Source organism: Dipodomys ordii, unplaced genomic scaffold (assembly GCF_000151885.1).
Source record: "Dipodomys ordii isolate 6190 unplaced genomic scaffold, Dord_2.0 Scaffold234, whole genome shotgun sequence".
Lineage (NCBI taxonomy): Eukaryota > Metazoa > Chordata > Mammalia > Rodentia > Heteromyidae > Dipodomys > Dipodomys ordii.
In genome coordinates, this window is record NW_012267450.1 from 1,508,266 (window position 1) to 1,528,416 (window position 20,151).

Sequence of the window (20,151 nt, forward strand, 5' to 3'; positions counted from 1 at the left end):
CCTTCCCCCCTCCCCCCCCTCCCCCCCACCGACGTTGTAAAGTTCGTTTTTAGTTTCCACTCCTTTTTAAAAGGAGAAAAGATAGTATTAATTTGGAAGATACATCTCTATCCATGTGCAGTTTTTAGAATGTTACTTAACCACAAGGTAGTTTGTGCTTCTGGTATTCTAAACATATGATCTTGGTTTCTATCTTCACTGTAGACAACCTTTGTTCTAAGTCAAAATTATTTCCTTTCACATTAGGTTCATGACTTCTGTGAGTATCAGTCCTCATTGTTATGCTTTAACTGACTTCCTGAGCCTGCTAATGCACTGTTCAGGGCTGTCCAACACTCCATTGCCTGCAGAGTCAGTTATGAAAACATGAAGTGAACTGTTTTGGCAGAAGACTTCATATGCTGTCCAGTCTCAGTCAACCAACACATGGCCCACCTTCCCCACCCACTTCAAAAATGGTCTATCACAGAGTTTTTCAGGACGTCCTGTCTGTCATCAGGGGAAGTCCCTAGGAGATCTCCTGCATAGCCCTTGTCTTTGTGAAAGAAGCAATTTGTGGGACTCCACTGGTGGCCAAAGGTGTCCAAATGACCAGTAGCCCTGAGGGTGACTGTGTTTATCTGAATGTCTCCCAGGATATATTTCACTTGTGCATGTTTGACAAATACTGATCTCTCTGACCAACACACTGAGGGGAAAATAAAATACTTCTAGAGTGAATAGGAGAGATTGTATTTACAGATTTTTTTAAGCCAGCTGAGTTATCACTTTCATACTTAGTACTAGATCGTAATTGATGTACAGTTCTGCTCTTCCACTTTAACCCACTTCCTTATGTGTTTGTGACATCGGCTGCTGTATTTCAGAAGCTCCAGTTCCCAATCCTTAGAGGCAGAAGAGCAATGGCATTCACAGATGGTTGTATAAGTTGTTTGAAATGAGATTCCAGAACATCTCACATTAATTTTTTTATGTATTTGTGTTCACAGCTATATTCTCGGAAACCTGTTGAGGATTTTTACAATATGTATTTGCACAATCCCACTTTGGAATCTGAGGGAAACATACCATTGTCCATAAAAAGTGTTTGGGGTTCTTTGGTTTTGTTAGTAAAAGTCCGTTTTGTGGTGATAACTTAAGGAATCTTGATTTGCGCTCATTTCTGTTCACTTGTAAGTAATGTGGGTTCGAAGCACTGGCAACCCTTCTAAAGATTGATTTTGCGCCTGAAAGCATGGTAAATACGCATGGTAGGGTGGGTACTCTAGTTGTAGGTTTATATACTAGTACTCTCCTTTATTTTTCAAAAACTAAATCATAATAACAGTCATGTATGTTGAAATTTGCTTATGGAACATGCTCTTTATTTTTACAACAACATGGGGAATACTATTGTCATTTCTTATAAATTAGAGAATGACATCTTGGTCTTGGAGCTAGTTCCTGGAACAGTCAGGATTTGTACCTAGACCGTTCTTACTAGTGGTCCTAAAAATTCTAAATTGTACTTGATACCTCTTCCCTCTGTGTTGAAACAGAAGGTAAACCCTGAAACCACAAGAGAGCCTCTGACTTGCCATGTATAGATAGAAGACTAGAAAGTGGATGAGCAGGGCCCACAGAGCTCAAATCCTCATGGTCACAGTATCTTGTAACAATTGTACTTAACCATTTTTAACTTAGTAAGACATCTGTCTGCTACTTTGTTAATTTTAAAGAACTGCTATAAGTTTAACATCCAAGTTTCCTGAAATTTTTGGGGGGGGCAGTCCGGTGGTGGGCCTGAACTGTGGGCCTGGGTGCTGTCCCTCAGCTCTTCAGCTCAAAGCTAGCGCTCTACCACTTGAGCCACAGTGCCACTTCCAGCTTTTTTTGTTTTTCTGCTTATGTGGTGCTGAGGAATCGAACCCAGGGCCTCATGCATGCAAGTGCTGTACCACTGAGCCACCTTCCCAGTCCTGAAAAATTTTTATAAACCATCCCTACTTCATCCTAGGCTTCCTGCTACAACTTCTAAGCACTCTACCTTTCATGAGTCTCAGAGTCTGGGAAAGGGCTGGGGCCATGAATGGTATCCAGGAAGCTATAAGTCCGGTAAATTGTACATACATACACATATGCATGTGCATATGAAAGAAGTTCCTAGTGTGTGTCAGAGCTTCAAAATGATCTTTGAATGAAGAAGGGTAAGTGTTAAGTTTTGAAGGAAAGAATGTTCACTGGCAAGCTAGGCTTCAAAGCAGTGAGCAGAGGATGTACCAGAGGGATCTGGATTCAGAAAGTACCCTGTTCACTGAGATGTTTTTACAATGGAAAAGGAAACCTGTAAGTCCCTTTTTTTTTTTTTTTTTGTATCTGAGTGTCTTGAGAAGATCCAGATGTCAAGTTAATTCACACCACAGTGCCCCCTACTAGCTTCTTACCAGCTTCCTGGAACTTGGTTGCTGGGAGATTAGGAAGGGAGGTCCAGGCTACAAAGCTCACAGTCCTCTCTCAGCTGACCCATGAGTTTCTGGAAGGATATACTCCATTTTTTGCCTCTCTTGTCCAAAACAAAGTTGTGGGCTCCTCTGTAGACCAGTTTTACCATGAATCAGACTCACTGAGGTACAGATTTGCTCGGGTAGCGGTGGATATGATGAGATCGGTGTGCTTCATAAGTCCCTGTTACCTTTGCCCATCTGGAGATGAGAGGCTTGAGTCTTTTATCAACTATTTATTGAGCACTACAGTGTGCTGAGATGGAAACGATAAAAACAAAATTATGGGCCTTCTCATACTGCTTTCGGTCTTGATTGATTGATTAAAAGCTTTCTGGAAATGAGCAGTCTTGAGCTCAAACTTAAAGGTGGCCTTTCCTTGTCTGGATCTCAAGACAACTCTGAAATTATAGGTAAGAGACATTTGAGTTTATGGGTTTATGTTATATTGCGTTTATGGGTAAACATTTATATGAGTGTTCCAGATAATAGCAGGAGAAAAACCAAAGGTTAATGGTTTTCAGCCCAGTCTGGCAACGTGTTGATAAAGGGAGGTCCTGCCCTCAGGGAGCATGCGATCAACAGAAATCATGCTAGGCTAGCAAAGGTCAGGAGCAGAAACTCAGGAGGGCTGATGCTATGCTTGTCTCATAGTCTAACCACATATCATGAATCTAAGCAATTTCTCCCCTAGGAAATCAGGATAATGATGATATCTACTATACTTTGTTGCCAGGAGAATGAAAATAGTATAACAAATGGAAAGGACATTTAGCATGTGTAAGCACTCTATAATGTTGTTCTTATAATTTGATTGCAATGTCTTCTCTCCCAAAGATACTGATTCATTCAGCTAATAAGCAATTGGAATCTATCAGAGCAGACAAAGATCATCACCTAGAGTTCATAGTCTCCTGATGGACATAAATAACAAATCAAATAGGCAAATTGTTTCATATCATCTAAAGTAATAAATGATGGGAATAGAAAGGATAATGGGACTGACAGTGGTGAGTGATTTATAGATTGCTATTTTAAACGGCATTATGAGACTAACATTGAACCAGAACTTAAAGAAAGTGAAGCCATTTAACTCCAGAAATGATGAAGATTTGTGGAAAGAGATTTCTAAGCAAAGGAGAGGGAAAGGGAACTGTTAGCATAGTTTAACATGCTTGTGGTTTTGGAAAGGAAAAGTAGGGAAGAATGATTGTAATGAAGTGAAGGGAACAGAGGAGCCAGACCTTGGAAAAAATCAAAGGGAGTTTTGTAGGAAACTGTTTTTGTGTGGTAACAGCACTCTGGATTGAACTCAACTTTGCCTTGAGTGCTCTCCCACTAAAGTAATGCCCCGCCCTTTATGCTTCTTTCTTTTTCTTCTTTTCTTCAGGGTTTAAACTCAGAGCCTTATGGCTTGTTCAGCCTGCTTACTTGGCTGGAGCTCTACTACTTGAACTATATCTCCAGCCCCCTTTGTACTATAGTTGATAGTGGTGGTTTTTTCAGATCAAGTGTCATGTTTTTGCTCAAGCGGCCTCAAACCACAATCTTCCTACTTAGTCCCTCTTTATTTCCCCAGCTCTACCTCCCTCATTGCTGAGATTACAATGTGCCACTGAACCTAACTTTTGAAGGCCATTTTTAGGAATTTGGCCTTTAGGGAAAACCAAGAGCTACTGGTAAAGCAAGAAAGGTAAACTCTGACTTAGGTTTTAAAGGAGTCAAGCTGGGAGCACAGGTTGATGCAGGAAAACCGGAAGGCTAGTTCATGGAAGAAATGGTAGCTCACCAGGTATAATTAGCAGCAGAGATGGTGAGGTGGTTGAACTCTAAATACATATTAGAGCTAAAGCTGGTAAGTTTCTGATAATCAGGCACACCATTATTAAGTTGATTTTATTGCAAGGATATAAGGATGGCTCAACATATATAAGTCAATAAGCATAATACTGCACATAAGCAACAAGAATCATATGAACATCTTGATGCAAAAATGCTTTGAAAAATTCAATATCCTTTTTTAAAAAAATAAAAACCCTAAAGAAACTAGGAATACATAAAATGTTACTCAACCGACACTATACAGCCCTTATCAACATAATCAGTGGGGAAATTTTGATTAAATTAATGTCAGAAATGAGACAAGGGATCAATTTTCCCTACTCTTATTCAATATAGCTGTATTTTCTAGCCAAAGCAACAAAGATGGAGAAAGAAAGAAATACAATTAGGGAAGGATAAATTCAGCCCCCTATTCACAGATGACAAAATTTTATACTTAAAAGACAAAAGATTGCACTCAAAACTCCTGTATCTGCTAAACACTTTTGACAATATGCCAGAATAAAAAACATAAAATTCAGTATCTTTTCCATATATCCACAATGAACAGACTGGCAATAAAAGCAGGGAAATTATTTCTTTACAATAGTCTCAAAAATACTTTTATGTAAACTTGACCAATGAAGTGAAGGACCTCTACAAAGGTATCTATAAAATCTTGAAGAAAGAAATTGAAAATGACACATGAAGATGGTAAAATCTCCCATATTCATGGATTGGGAAAGTTAATATTGTAAAAATGTCTGTATTACTGAAAGCATTCTACATACATACAATGCCCATTAAAATCCCAGTGTCACTTCACAGAAATAGAAGAATGCATCCTAAAATTCATATGGAAGAATGCAACATCCTGAATAGAAAAATCAATCCTGGTCAAAGAGAGCATTGCTGGAGTTATCTTTTGATAACTATGGATTTCAAATTATACTAGAGAGCCATAATAACAAAAGAGCATGGGAATGGAATAAAAGTAGACAAGAAGATAAATGGATTAGAGTAGAAGACCCAGAAATAAAACTACATGACAACAGTTATCTATCTGGTCTTTGAGCAAGGAGCCAAAAACATTCACAGTACTGGAGAAAAGATATCTTCTTTAAAAATGGTACTGGGGAAACTGGTTATCTATATGCAAATAACTGAAAGTGGAACTCTATCTTTCACCCTGTTCAAAAATAAACTCAAAACTTGAAGATCACAAAGATCTCAATATAAGCCTTGAAACTTTGAGATTACTTCAGAAAAATTTAGGAGAAACTCTGGAAGAAAAGTATTAGCAATTATTTTCTGAATTATCCTAGGATATAAGAGCCAAGAATTGACAACTGGAGCTGCATCAAATTTAAAAAGTTTTGCTCATGAATGGATCAAGAAAATGTGGTATATATACCTCCATCAGAAAGAATGACATTGCCCCATTTGTTAAGAAATGAAAAGACTTGGAAAAAATTATATTAAGTGAAGTAAGCCAGGCCCAAAGAAACTGTATTTGATGTCAGTATAATTTGTGGATGGGAAGGAAAAAAACATCGTTTAAATAGAGATACAGGTGGACCCATTGCAACAATGAGACGTACAAGTCGTTATGTTGAAAACAAACTTTACAAGTTTGGCGGGGGGGGGAGCGTTGGGGTGGCAGGGGGAGGATGGAATGGGAAGGGGAAACAAAGGAGGAGGCTACAATGCTTGATAAGAAATGTACTCATTATCTTGCCCATGTAATTGTAACCCCTCTGTACAGTATTTTCACAATAAAAAAGAAAACCTGACACAATTTTTAAGCAGAATAAAATTATTTTCTAACAAAAAAAAGTTTTGCTCATCATAAAGAAGCAAATACCTGAATCAAGAGACAATTCACTGAAAGAAAAATCTTTGGCAGAAATCAAATGGATAGATGATAAATATACAAATAGCTCAAATACTTGAACAGCAAAAAGAGTAATCCAATTAATAAGTGGGCAAACAAATTGAACAGGTAATTCACTGGAGAAGAAATACAAATGTCTAGTAAATATATGAAGAAATGTTCAATTTCACTAGCCATAGAGAAAATGAAAATCGAAGCTACTAAAATTCAGCCTCATTCCTGTCATAAATGAATCATCAAGAAAACAAAAACTGGTGAAAATGTGGGTGGAGAGAACCCTCATATGCTGTTTTTAGGAATGTAAACTGGTGTGATCACTATGGAGTTTCCTTAGCAAACTAAACTAACCTTATGATTCTACCATACCACTCTTGCACTCTTGGGTATATACCCAAAACAAATCAATAGGCAAGAAAGATACCTGTATATTCATAATTATTGAAGCTCTGTTCACAATAACCAAGCTGGATAAATAAAGTTTGATGTATAATCCATAGAATACTGGTTAGCCATAAAAATAAAGTACTTTGAAGGAAAATAGATGGAACTGGAGATCATCATATTAAGCAAGAAAAACCAAGTACACAAAAGAAACAAAGCAACAAAAAAAACAAATACTGCATGTTCTTACTCATCCTTGAAGTACCTTCCTGAAATGATTAATGGATGATGATGATGATGATGATGGTAATGATAATGGTACAGTAATATACATGGGCCATGAATGTTTAAGGGGGACCATGTAGAAGGAGAGCAGTGGAGGAGGGCAGAAGAAAGTAGAGAATACTGAAGGGTGATGATGATCAGAGAACTTTGACAGCAGCATGAAACCCACCCAACAGTGTTTGCAAAAGTATGAATGTGCAAAGAGAGAAAGGGAAAGATGGTGGCAGAGGTAAAATTGTTTAAACTGTACTATGTGCATGTTTAAAATATCACAGTAAAACCTCTCTTCATAGTACAAATATATAATTCAAAAATGTTAAAAAAACAAACTTAAAAGCAATCAGAGCAAGTGTTTCTCAAAAACAATACATTCACTGTATAAAAGTTGTTCAATGTTTTCTCCCCATATATTCCATGAATATATTCATTCCACATAATTCCATAAATAAACCGTAACTTTACCATGATGCATGTTTTCAAATTTGACTGTATAGGTTTGACTAGACTAATAATATTTTTCAACATTTTAACCTTCACAAGCTGAAAATAATTTAGCATAGAAATATATAATTTCTTCTGAGGCTGAGATCTGAGGATTGCAGTTAGAAGCCAGCTCAGGCAGGAGAGTCTGTGAGACTCTATCTCCAATTAACTTTGGAAGTGAAGCTATGGCTCAAGTGGTAGAGTGCTAGCCTTGAGCAAAGAAGCTCAGGGACAGAACCCAGACCCTGACTTCAAGGACTAGAACTAGAACCCCACTCCAAGAAAAAAGAAATACAGATGTTGTTACATTAACCAAAGAGATTGCCTGGTTTTGTTTTAAGTATAACATATATACAATTATGTGCATAATCCTAAAACTAAGTGTTGACCCCAGCAACTGGAAAGGGGGTTGTCATATACTGAAATATGGAAGGTCATTGGTAAGCGGAAAGGAAAGATCTAGAGTTCAGTTTTATGCAGATTGAGTTTGATTAACTTTATAAACCAGTCTGGAATGTGGAGAGAAATCTGGGGTGTTATAGTCACGTTGGCTTTCTCTGTATATTGGCTACTTACACTTCTTAAAGCCATGATACAAGAAAAAAAAATCACCAAAGAGATGAGAAAAGATAGCCAGAAATAGAGATAGGGTAAAAATAGTAAGAGATAAAGCCTTGCTTCCTCAACATTGAAAACTTGAGGGGAAGTAAAAACAGTGCCTATCCTCGCAGGAGAGAGTAATCAATCTGTGTTTCAGATGCTTCTGATAAAGATAAAACCTAAAACTCCACTGTATGATTTAACTGCACAGAAGTCTCTGGTCAACTGATTAGTGGCCTAGACAACACTTAAAAGGAGTTTTAACCAGGTACTGGTAGCTCACACCTATAATCCTAACTACTCAAGAGACTGAGATCTGAGGATCACGGTTTTGAAGCCAGCCCAGGCAGGAAAGTTCTTACAACTCCTACTTCCAATTAACCACTAGAAAACCAGAAGTGAAACTGGCACAAAGAGGTAGAGTATGGAGCCTTGAGTGAAAGAGCTCAAGCCAATACCAAGGCCCCCTGAGCTCAAGCCCCATGACTAACAACAACAAAGAGTTTTATTGAGAAAGAGAGGAAAACAGATGTTACCAGTAGCCAGAGAAATCGGATATCAAACACCATAGTTGTCTTCTTAAGTTTTGAAAAATAACAGCTTACATATAAATTTTTGGGAGAGCAGCAAAAAAAAATGATGTTGCAGAACAGAAAAGAGGAAATACTAGACTAGATGTCATTCTGCACAAATGGCAGCGAGTGAGAAAGGTGAAGAGGCAATGCCTTTGGGAGGGGCATGGACATCTAATTCAAGTTTGGTTAACAGATGCTGGTGGGTGGCAGTGCAGTGGGAACCATGGAATCTCTCTTTCTGATCACTTTGGCTTTTTCAGCTCAGAATGAGCCAGGCAGCATCTGCCAAATAAGGGTGGAGGAGGAGAAAAGTGTTGAGATTAGAAGAAAGATGAGACTGTGAATACTGCCCAGAATAGAAGGATGGGTAAGTGATTCTCAAATGGATGTAATGGATTCAAGAACCTGCCTAAAAATATGTATAGGTTCATCTTTGGGTCTGCTTGTTGCTCCAAAACAGATGGGGGGAAGCCAGGTTTCTTGGACATGAAGATGCCCCCATGACTCATAGAGACCAGTCAACAGCTTTGTGTTTCCTTCCAGATGGAGCTTGCTTTTTAGTGCATCTAAATTGTCTTTTCCTTTTCGTTAGCTTTCGTTTTGTCCATAAATGTTCATCCAATATCTATTTCTATACTTACTCATTTTTCTTTCATGTCAGAGAGCAACATAGTCCCAGACTGCAGAAGGCTCTAGAGTTATTAGTAGAGGACTGGAATGGGTTGGAAGTTCTAGCCGTGGTGTGATCTGACTGGACCTTGTAGATAGGGAGCCAATGGAGTCAGTGTCTACAAAGCCAACCTAATCCTTTACCTACCAGGAGGTGAGGAGAGGTAGGAGGTCACTCCATATCTGGGAGGCATTTTTTCTTCTTTTTTCTTTTATATTATTTTATTTATAATATATATATTTGTAAAGCTACTGTACAGAGGAGTTACAGTTACATGAGTAAGGTAATGAGTACATTTCCTCTTGAGTATTGTTACCCCTTCCTTTGTTTTTCCCCAGCCAGCCCTTTCCTCCCCACCTCCCCAACTTGGGAAGTATTCTTGTACACATACAGGGAACAGAATCCAGGGCCTTACACATGCTAATCAAGTTCTCTGTCACCAAGCCACATCCCTAGCCCCTATGATATCATTTAGGCCTTCCCTTTAGACCAAAGACATGTTTTAATTTTATCAACAAACAGGCAGTTTTATGTATAGTTGGAGGTGGCATCGAAGAGAGGTGACTGGTGTCTAAATGCATTTTAACCTAACCTCAACACTGCCTCCTAGTGGTCAGCCTCTAGCCTAGATTCTGGTAGTTGCAGTGGCTTTGAGCAACCTTACATCAGGTTCAAGGCTGATTGGTGCTCCTCACTCTCCTGCTCAGTCATTGGTCACACATTCATTAGCTTCTAGATTTTCTTAGTTATGTGGCTATGGCCTACCTGTCCATCCCATTCTCTCTATGAGAAAATGCCTGCACAGGAGGACCTTAGACGACCTGGAGCGAAGGAAGACCAAGAGTCTTTAGCCTTAAATTCCCCAGGCCCCACAAACAGGCTATCAGCTGGACTGGAAGGTCCAATGGTTACTTTTGAATGTTTTTGAACCCATAAGGTTTCCTCTCAGCAATTCTTCTAATTCTTCATTCCCTTCCTGCATTATACTAAATTCTGCCTAGCCAGCATTATTATCACACATTGAGCAGAATTTAAACATCACTCTGTTAGTCATTACTATTATCAGCATCAAGGTCATGTGTTGAAACTATGCCAGTAACTAGTGAGGAGCAGGCACTATTGGCTATGCTAACTACTCCCAAACATTCTGTTATTTAAAAGAAATCTCCCATTGAATTATTTTGCCAACAGCTTCATGTGATTTTTGCCTTATCTGGAAAGCCTACTGTATTTGGTCAAATGCAAAATTTTAACAGATTCAGAATATTTCGTATCTACGAAATACCATAATTTCTCATTTGTTTTGCCTCCCCTTCTGTTACTTCTCCTGGCTGCTTTGTAGTTGGCTGGGCCTGTGTTTCTCTTAGCTACCTCTGGAGACAATGGCTGTAGGGGTATCGTGATCAGAAGGAAGTCACTGATAAGGAGGAAGAGAAAGGAAATGGTCTACAGTCCTACTGTACTACTATTACTAATAATAATAATATTGATGATGGCACTCCTCTCTATTTTCTTCAACTTGAAGAGAATTAGGTCTCAAGAACAAATTACGTTCCGATGAGACCAGTATGGAAAGGAGATGCAGCTAATTTATTCTGAAACCCATCAATGATTATGGAGACTACCAAGAATGGTCCCTGGCATCACATTCTCTGGATTTCAGTCTGGACTTTGCCATTTTCAGGTGGCTGGGAGGTTTCAGTAGTAACCCAAGTAATACACCTGGCACAGTATAAATGCCCACTAAGTATCACATTCACTGCTAAATTAGACATTAACAAACACCAGTTGGTTTTCTAAGATTTAAAAAAAATAATGGAATTGATTGTTTCTATAAGTAGGCTCCTAGGATCCAGAGCAGAGCAGTAGGGCAGCACACAGCCATGAGCTCTATTATTCGTCTGTTTGTCTGTTTGTTTTCTACATATCCAGCTCTACTTCCATTTTTTTTCTGGGAATAACAACCTTTTTCTTCATGGAACAGTTCTTTCTACTTAGATGCTGCAACTTTAGCACATACATCCCCAACATATGGCTAGCTCTTTTGGAGAGAGGTGGTATTTCATTTAAAATTAGCACATTTTGAGTCATCAGTAATGTTCCCAAGGGCCCACTCAGGGAATACTGCAACAGGGATTCTTCACTTGCTTTATTTTAAACATGTACTTTTAGTGGATTTAGCTGCTTAAGTGCATTTAATTTCTAATGAATAATAATAATAATGTTGACCATTTACTGAGCTGGGCACTATGCAAAGCTCTTAATATTGTTATTACATTCAATTATTCCACTTGGCCCCACTTTAAGCCTGTGCATAGGCTTCTCTGCCACAGTTATTACTTTGAGGCATCTCAGGGTTGAGGATTTGCCTGAGGTCATACAGCTGGTGAGCTGTAGGGTAGAAGTAAAAATAAAACTAATCTCTGCTTCTAGTAAAGTGAAGCCTTTAGAATGGGCAGTGGAGTATCATTACAACATGTAGAGCTTACAATACTAGGGCTTCAAAACAGCAAGAAGATGGCTCAACTCTGCATTAAAATTAAACATAGATCTTCCCTACGACCCAGCCATAACATTCTCAGGCATCTATCCAGAACATCACAAGCCAGGGTACCATAAAGGCACTGGCACATCCATATTCATGCTGCACTATTTACAAGCTAAGTTATGGGAACAGCCCAGATGCACTATAATAGATGAGTGGTTCAAAAAATGTGGTTCTATACACAATGGAATTTTGCACAGACATTAGAAAAAATATTATGTCATTTGCAGGGAAACGGATGGACTTAGGACAAATCATGTTAAGTGAGGTAAGCTAACCTCAGAGATACAAATGATGCATGTTTTCTCTCATATGCAGAAGCTAGATCTAAAATATACCAGGACATGATAAATTAGACAAGACTCTACACATTCACACACAGTGAGACCAAAGGAGGATACTCTCAGGAGAGAAACACAAAGCACAATGCCTATGTGCCTCTAATCACATAAAATCATATTTATTGAAATGAACTCCAGGAAATGGAAACAAGGGGTTTTTCTTTGTTTTTTTTTCTTTTCTTTTTGTCTTGTTTGTTCCTTTATCTGTCTTTGGGAGGGGAAGATGGGCACAGAAATTGAAGGGGAAAGGATGAACAAATACAGCAGTGGTACTCACTGGGCATTATGTTGAAAATGAACTATACAACTTGTAGGTGGGGATGGGAGGGAAAAACTGGGAGAGAGCGAGGGAAGGGTGACATTGTCCAAAAAGAAATGCACTCATTACTTGAGTTATGTAACTGTAACCCCTCTGTAGATTACCTTTATAATAAAACTAAAAATAAAAAGCTATATTAAACCATGCACATGACATTTAGATTATTTTATACAAACAGTAGTCTTTGTTCAAACAAGCACTACTCTATGACACATTGGAAGGATTAGTAGAATGTAGATGGTATTGCATAATTTCCTAATTAATGAATTAGTTTAGAAAATCCCCTTCAATGGCTCTCTGAATACAAGTAGACATTGTATATCTTATGGTAGAAATATATACCACTATTGAAGCCTTCCTTTAAAACAAAAAATAAAAGAACCTGAATATAAATATATGATATAGCTTTGTAAGCTACCCAATACACAAGAAATACAGCATAAGACAGAGGAATATGTTGAAGGAAACTATAAACATGAATGCAGCCAGCAAAATTCCAGACTATAGATAAATATACCAGAAAAATCACCCAGTTTCATTTTAGAAAAAAAAGCAAAGGTATAAAAGAGAAATGGAAGAGAAAACTATAGATTCTAAGCAACAAGAATTAATTTTATGGTCTGCACCTTAATCAAGAGAAAGATAGGCACTGGATCTTTAAAGATATTAAATAATTATTGTTTTAATTAGGTGTGATATGCTACACATTGGAATAATTATAGCAGAAAGTTCATTAGTATTACCAAATAATGCAGGAAGGGTTAGAAGGTATGTAGATGAAACAAGATCAACCAACCATGAATTCATCATGTTGAGGCTTGTGACAAAATCTTTGAAATTTCCACAGATTTGGGGCCGGGAAGGTGGCTCGGTGGTAGAGCACTTACGTTGCATGCCTGAGGCCCTGGGTTCAATTCCTCAGCACCACATAAGCAAAAAGAAAAAAGCCAGAAGTGGCACTGTGGCTCAAGTGGTAGAGTGCTAGCCTTGAGCTGAAGAGCTGAAGGACAGTGCCCAACCCAGAGTTCAGGCCCCATGACCGGACCCCCCCCCCAAAAAAAAGAAATTTCCACAGACTTGAATCTTACTGAGATTGAAATAATGTGGATGCAATATCCTAGAAAAGATTTATGAAAACCACCCTCAGACAGCAAGACTCAGCAAGGGTGAAGAGGAAAGACCTGGAAGAAAAGGAAGAGAACTCCACTAAGCATTGGTGGCTCTCATCTGTAATCTTAGCTACTTAGGTTGCTGAGGATCAAGGTTCAAAACCAGCTGGGGCAGGATAGTCTGTGAGACTATTTATCTCCAATGAACTTCCAAAAGTCAGAAGTAGACCTGTGGCTCAAGTGGTAGAGTGCTAGCCTTGGCCTTGAGCCAAAAAAGCTCAAAGACAAAACTCAAGTTTTGACTTCAAGCCACTGGACTGGCACCAAAAAAAAAAAAAAAGTGGGGGGAGAAGAAATCCAAGATACAAAAGTTCTCTGGGACTGAAAGAGCGGTCTTTGAATTTCATCGAAAGCCATATCGCTTTTCTAACTCATCATTTCAGTCTAGCCATCATCAGTGGTGTCAGGGGACACATTTCCCACTCACCACCAAAGCACTAGACCACAGAAGATAAATTTGGAAATGAAAGGCTAATTTACCCATTCATTCTAATTTATGATCTTCCCTTGGGAACCTTAATAAATTTTTGTTCTGTAACCAATTACTACTCAAATTTAGTGAGTTAGAAAAACAATGTTCCTGTGTGAAAGTCATTTAGAAGAAGTTTATCCAGGAAGTTCTGACTCAAGGTCCTTCATGAATTGAAGGCGCAATGTCATTGGAGCTGGGGGGGTCGAGGGGCGGGTCATATCCAAGTTGGCATATTTATTGGCTTGGCATCTTTGGTCCTGCTGGTAGCAGAGTGTCATTCTTTTCTGCCTGTTTCCTAAGGCTGCCACCAAATGAGGTGGCTTGAAATATCAAATTTATTCTTTCAGTTCTGAGGTTTAAGAATATGAAATCCAGATGTCAGTAAGATCGTGCTATCTCTGAATGCTAGCTTTCTCTTTATGGTGTTGCCAGCAATCCCTGGTGCTTCTTGCCTGGCATGACTGTTGCTCCAGCTGGCCTCAATCATCACAGGACATTCTCCTATGTCTCTTTTCCACTTTTTATAAGAAGTATCAGCCACACTGACTATGGATCTATCTTATCCCAGTGTAAACCCAATTTAACTATTGCATCTGTAATGATTCTATTCCAAAAAAGGTCACATTGTAAGAGGCCAGAAAGAACCTGAATGTGGTGAGGAATTAAGTTAGCTGTTCAATCCAGTGCATTATTCACACGGTCACCTTGAGAATCTATAGGACATGTCAACTAGGGAGCATTAGAACAAGGATCAAGAGCTCCCATTGCAGGAAGTGCAGGGTCTCTAGCAACCTAACATGAGAAACTGTACTCTCACCTCTGTAGTGTATGTTTAGTGGAAGTGACTGTACAGGAGGCAGAGGCCATGGAAGCTACCTCAGTGGCCCAATGGCTAATTTCATGGCATTCAGTCCTTCCTAGCTGGCAGACCAGGGTTCATCCCAGTATTAACCATTGCCTGAATGCTCACTTACTTGGCTACTCATTCCCCTCAGCTCCTCTTGTTTCTCTGAACAGTTGTCAGACACATAACCTCAGACACTATCTGAAAAGTCAACGAAAGCAAAAGGACTAAGGTCACGGCTTACGTGGTAGATTGGAGGCCCTGACTTTAAAACCTCATTTTTCTCCCACTCCCCAACCCCTTATCCCAACCCCCACGCCAAATCAATGCACATATCAATAGATAGCCACTGGTGAGACCTAAGTCCACTTCCCAAAAGCCATTATGTGGTAATTATGTCTTTAGCATGTGGCTTTGAGGGTATATTTCTGTACAGAGGGGTTACCATTACATGAACAAGGTAATGAGTACATTTCTTATCAAGCATTGCTTTCTACCAAACCATAATACTTCTCTGTGAGAGCTTAATTTTGCTAGCCTTTGTTGTGTCACATATACTTTCTTTTTTTCTTAGCTTTATTTTTTTTACCTCTTAATAAAGCAGTTTATGTATACAATGCATCTTGATCTGTGTCATCAATTCAAAATCTTCACCCTCCCCTTCCAACCCATCCCTTCCCTTATATTTCTCAATTCTATAATATATATAGTGAATTTTGCCTATATTCCCTGCCTTCCCCCACTCCATTCTTCTGTCCCTCTCCCCTTGGTCCCATGCTGCCCTCCTCCAAGTACCCATTTTCTGGTACTTATTTTGTTGTGTTTTGACTTCAATTTTTTTTAATTACACTATTTGTGTTCTCCATAGAGTCTATCCTTTTCAAGAAGGTGGTTCTAACATGTAGTGATGGGTTCAAGTGAGAAAGAAAGAAATGGGGCTCTTTTTTTCTCCATTCACATTGGCAATCACACACACACTAAATCTTTATAATTATATAAACATAATTATGATCATTATAACTCATCCAAAGTCATTATTATTCACTGTGATTCTACTATAATCACTATAATCGCACTGATTTTTCTATATATAATTCTGAATGGCACTTTGCTGACAAAAGCTGGTGAATTCAATGCCTATACCCCTTCTGACAAGAATGGTTTGAAGCCAGCCCCAGCAGGAAAGTCCATGAGACTCTTAACCTCCACTTAGCCAACAAAATGCTGGAAGTGGAGCTGTGGCTCAACTGATAGAGTGCCGCCTTTAGAGAAAAAGCCCAAGGATAGAGCCCAGGCCCTGAGTTCAAGCCCCGGTTGGAGGAACATAGGGTATAAAAGACCTCCATTCTGATCCTGAGTGTGTCTTAGGAGCAAGAAAGCCAGAAAGGCACTTGAAACACCAGAGTTACAGGAGGCCTGTATTTCTCATGTTCTTCTGTACATTCTATATTTCCGGCAACGAGAACGTGTTATTTGCATAATTAGATAAAAAATAAAGCCATCAGTGTGGTTTTGAATGAAGTCCTTAAGGTGCGCAGCGCGTCCCCACCTGAAGCCATCGAAGACCGCCCTGGCCCTCGTGTGAACCCTTCAGGGGCCTCTGGTGCGGATGGCGTCCTGCTCTGGGGTTGCTGGTGTACAGTGAACCCGGGCAGCTAGGACCACAGCAGGTGTCGCCTGGCTAAGGGGAGGGGTGGGTGGGCTGGAGTCTGGGAGGCGGAGTCTCCTTTCCAGACTGCATCTGCGCGGTCCTCACCAGTGCCTCTCAACCAGTCCCCAGCTCTGTGTGGCAAACTCAGCCCCAAGAGGTCTCCAGGCCCTCCCACCTCATGCACCTCCTTTGCCCCACTTCCAGGGGTGGTGGTGGTGGTGGTAAAACAAAGATACCAGGGGGTCCTATAACCTGCAGCTGGATAACCAGAGCAGTCAGAAGCCCCTAAGGTGGACATGCCTTTCCCTCACCACCTGGCTGGGTGCCTTAGGAAATCCTGAACTGTATTTGCTCAAGGCTAAGCTCTACCACTTGAGCCACAGCACCATTTCTGTTTTTTTTTTCTGTGATTAATTAGAGAAAAGACTTTTATTGCCTGAGCTGGCTTTGAACTGTGATTCTCAGATCTCAACCTCCTGAGTAGCTATTACAGGAGTGAGTCACCAGTACCCGGCTTATGATTGGTGTATTTGAGGCAGACAAGTCCATTTCCTGAGCTGTGGCCACAGAAGGGTAGGCTGGCCTGGACTCATGTTTGGTGCATTTGAAGCAGGAAAGACTGTCTCCTGGGTACTGGCCTGAAAATAGTGGGCTGTCTTTTCCTCCTTCGTTTAAGGGTAAACAGGCAAGACCCTCTCTCCTGGGCAGTAACAGGAGATGGTGGACTGGCTTGGCTATCTGGGGCTTTCTTTTCTTTCCCTCAACCCCTGACTTGAACTTTTCTGGAAGAAGTTAAACAAGTGAGGTATTTTTCCCACCCAAGATGTGATGCTTGATAAGCAGCTTGACCTGTTCTTACTTCCTGTCTACATGAGGATCTTGAATGAGATTAATAATAATCAAACATGTCCTGTAAAATTGAAAGCAGCACCCCCATATACAAAACAATTAAAATGCCCAATTTTCCTTCAAAACATGTAAAATGATGAAGAGTAATTAAAACATGGTTAAATAAAAGGTTCTAGAAAAGGGCATTATGGCACCATTGGAGCCTACAGTTCATCTCCAAATAGCCCAGGGGTGCAGCCCCCGCTGCAGGTTAAGAAGGTGGGCACATGTGCTGAGGTGCCAAGGATTTCTTGAAGACAGATTAGACCAGATATCTTTCAGCTGAGGTGCAATGTTAGGAATTTCACACGTAGCCAGACACACCTGGGCTCGGCTTCTGATAGCGTCTCAAGGGGCTTCAGGGAAAGGTGTCAGAACTAAACTATAGGTATTAAATGGGTCCAGAACAAGCCACCAGGACAAGCACTATAGGGGAAGCCAGGTAGCCACAGCTACAGGTGTGCATGCATGGGATGGCACAGGAGACGCTGGAGAGGGAGCATTCTAACTTGGAGACAGGCCTGTACTCTAAGGTCTGAAGGGAGATATTTTCCCACTACTGTGTGTGGTCTGCTGCTGTGGGTGGCTGGCAATTCAAGCAGGGCAACAATTGGATCAAAGATGTTTCCCACAGGCCTAGGTGATGGAGGCGGGGCATCATGTGTTTTCTTTCCTTCCTTCCTTCCTTTCCTTCTTTCCTTCCTTCCCTCCCTCTCTCCCTTTCTCTTTTACTTATTTCTGGGCTTGAACTCAAGGCCTAGGTACCATTCCTGATCTTTTTCTGATCAAGGCTAGTACTCTACCACCTAAGCCGCAGCTCCAGTTCTGGCTTTTTGCTGGTTAACTAGAAATAAGAGTCCCATTGACTTTCCTGCCTCAGCTGGCTTTGGAACTGTGTCCTCAGATCTCAGCCCCCCTAAGAAGCTAGGATTACAAGCATGAACCACCATCACAGTGTGATTTTACTGGGAGATGGTTGGACTTCGAGAAGGTGGGGCCTAGTGGAAGAAAAACAGGTCAGCACAGGGGTTGCCTTAAAGAGGATAAAAGGCAGCTGGACCAAGTAACCAAAAATGGAAACTTCTGAAAGCATAGGCTGATTATCTCAAGAATTCTGTCACAGTGAGAGAAAACTCACGAACACAGGTAGTATTTGGAAAAAATACAGTAGATTTCTGCCTAAGACTTATTAGAGGTGACTCAGTAGTTGAAGAAAAAGTAATTTTAAGCTCAAATATACATGATTTCTTTATGGACAAAGTGATTATTAATGCCTTAAAACACAACACAAAATGCAAGAAAAAGCACGTTGGTTGTTGTAAATATTTTTTTATGCTAGTCCTGGCACTTGAATCTAGGGCCTGGGCACTACCACTTAGCTTTTTCACTCACAGTTGATGCTCTATCAATTGAGCCACATCTTCACAGACTTTACAGCCTGGGCTGGCTTTAATTGTGGTCTTCAAACCTCAGCTTCCTGAGTAGCTAGGATTCCATGCATAAGCTATTGGCACCTAGCCAAAAAAGACTTCAAAAACAGTCAAAATAGTTCCAGAGTCTAGTGGTAGTGGATTTATGGATGTTCACTGTAAAGTTTTCCTTAGCTTTCCCACCATGACAGTATGTCTGAAAGTAGAAAAGTAAGTTTTGTAGTACATTTGAGAAGCCTCTTAGAGGCGCTGTCAGGAGCTCCTAAGTCAAGCTTATTTGGTGTAGGGTTGATATTTTTAGAAGTTAGCACTTTTATTGACTTTCATAAGATTTTGGAAATGCGGGGTCTCACTGTATTGCCTAGGCTAGTCTTGAGCTCCTGAATTCCAGTGATGCTCCTACCTCAGCTTCCTGAGCAGTAACCTATCAAAAGAGAGTTATACACTATACTTCCCAACTACTCTCATGTATAGTCTTAAAGTCATTTTACATCTGTATATTATTTGCCCAAGTGCCCTAAGTTAGTTTTTACCATTTCAGCCTTCCTTTAAAGACAGAAATAGACAAGTATACTATCTAGATGGTACAACTAAACCTTGGATATTGTCATGTGTGGCCATTCCAGCAGATTTACCCTTTGGTAAGCATGCACTGAAGCAGCACTTTAGTTGAAGGCCCAGTGGCAAGAATGCAGGGTAAACCAAGATGGTCACTGACTTTCTCTTCTTCTTGTCTTTTTAGGGCAGCCATTCTGAAATACATGCCGAGCAGGAGGGTGGACCCTTCCAACAATGCTCACCCCAGCTTCCCCAGAAAGATAAGATGGTCTACTAATTTCAGAATTGCTGGGTGATATAGCACTAAGGTACTGCTAAGAATGTTCAATATGCCAAAATTTTCTGTCAATCTCCAGAGACAGTTGCAATGAAACTGAGTCCATACAGGGGACAGGGACTAGAGTTCTTGGACAAATGTTTTAAGAAGGAAAAATATACTTCTGCTTCCTTACAAATGTTATCACAACTAATTACTCATCTAAAATGCAGCTTAATTTTAGCAGCCATCTTTGAGAAACACAAGCATAATTTTCATTATAGAGAATGGTGGGGGGTTTTTTCCTTTGATGTTTTTATGTTGCCAAGGCTAGTTCTGAATTTATGGGCTCACATGATCCACCTGCTTCAGTTTCCAAACTAGCTAAGACTATAGATGTATGCCAATGAGCTTGGCTCTTAAGTAGGATTTTAACATGAAGATTGACCTCCTGAAGAACAGAGCCACATCCCCATTAAGTTGACAGCG

The 20,151-nt window shown here is 40.0% G+C and overlaps 1 protein-coding gene across 1 annotated transcript in view; it reads left to right on the top strand.

Moving 5' to 3' along the window:
- Positions 1-20,151, top strand: part of Lancl2 (LanC lantibiotic synthetase component C-like 2 (bacterial)) — a 53,477-nt gene that overhangs the window by 30,924 nt on the left and 2,402 nt on the right. The window contains exons 9-10 of the mRNA XM_013035968.1: positions 16,365-16,482; positions 17,549-17,637. Of these exons, the coding sequence (XP_012891422.1) occupies positions 16,365-16,482; positions 17,549-17,637 (207 nt within the window). The remainder of the gene's footprint in view (positions 1-16,364; positions 16,483-17,548; positions 17,638-20,151) is intronic.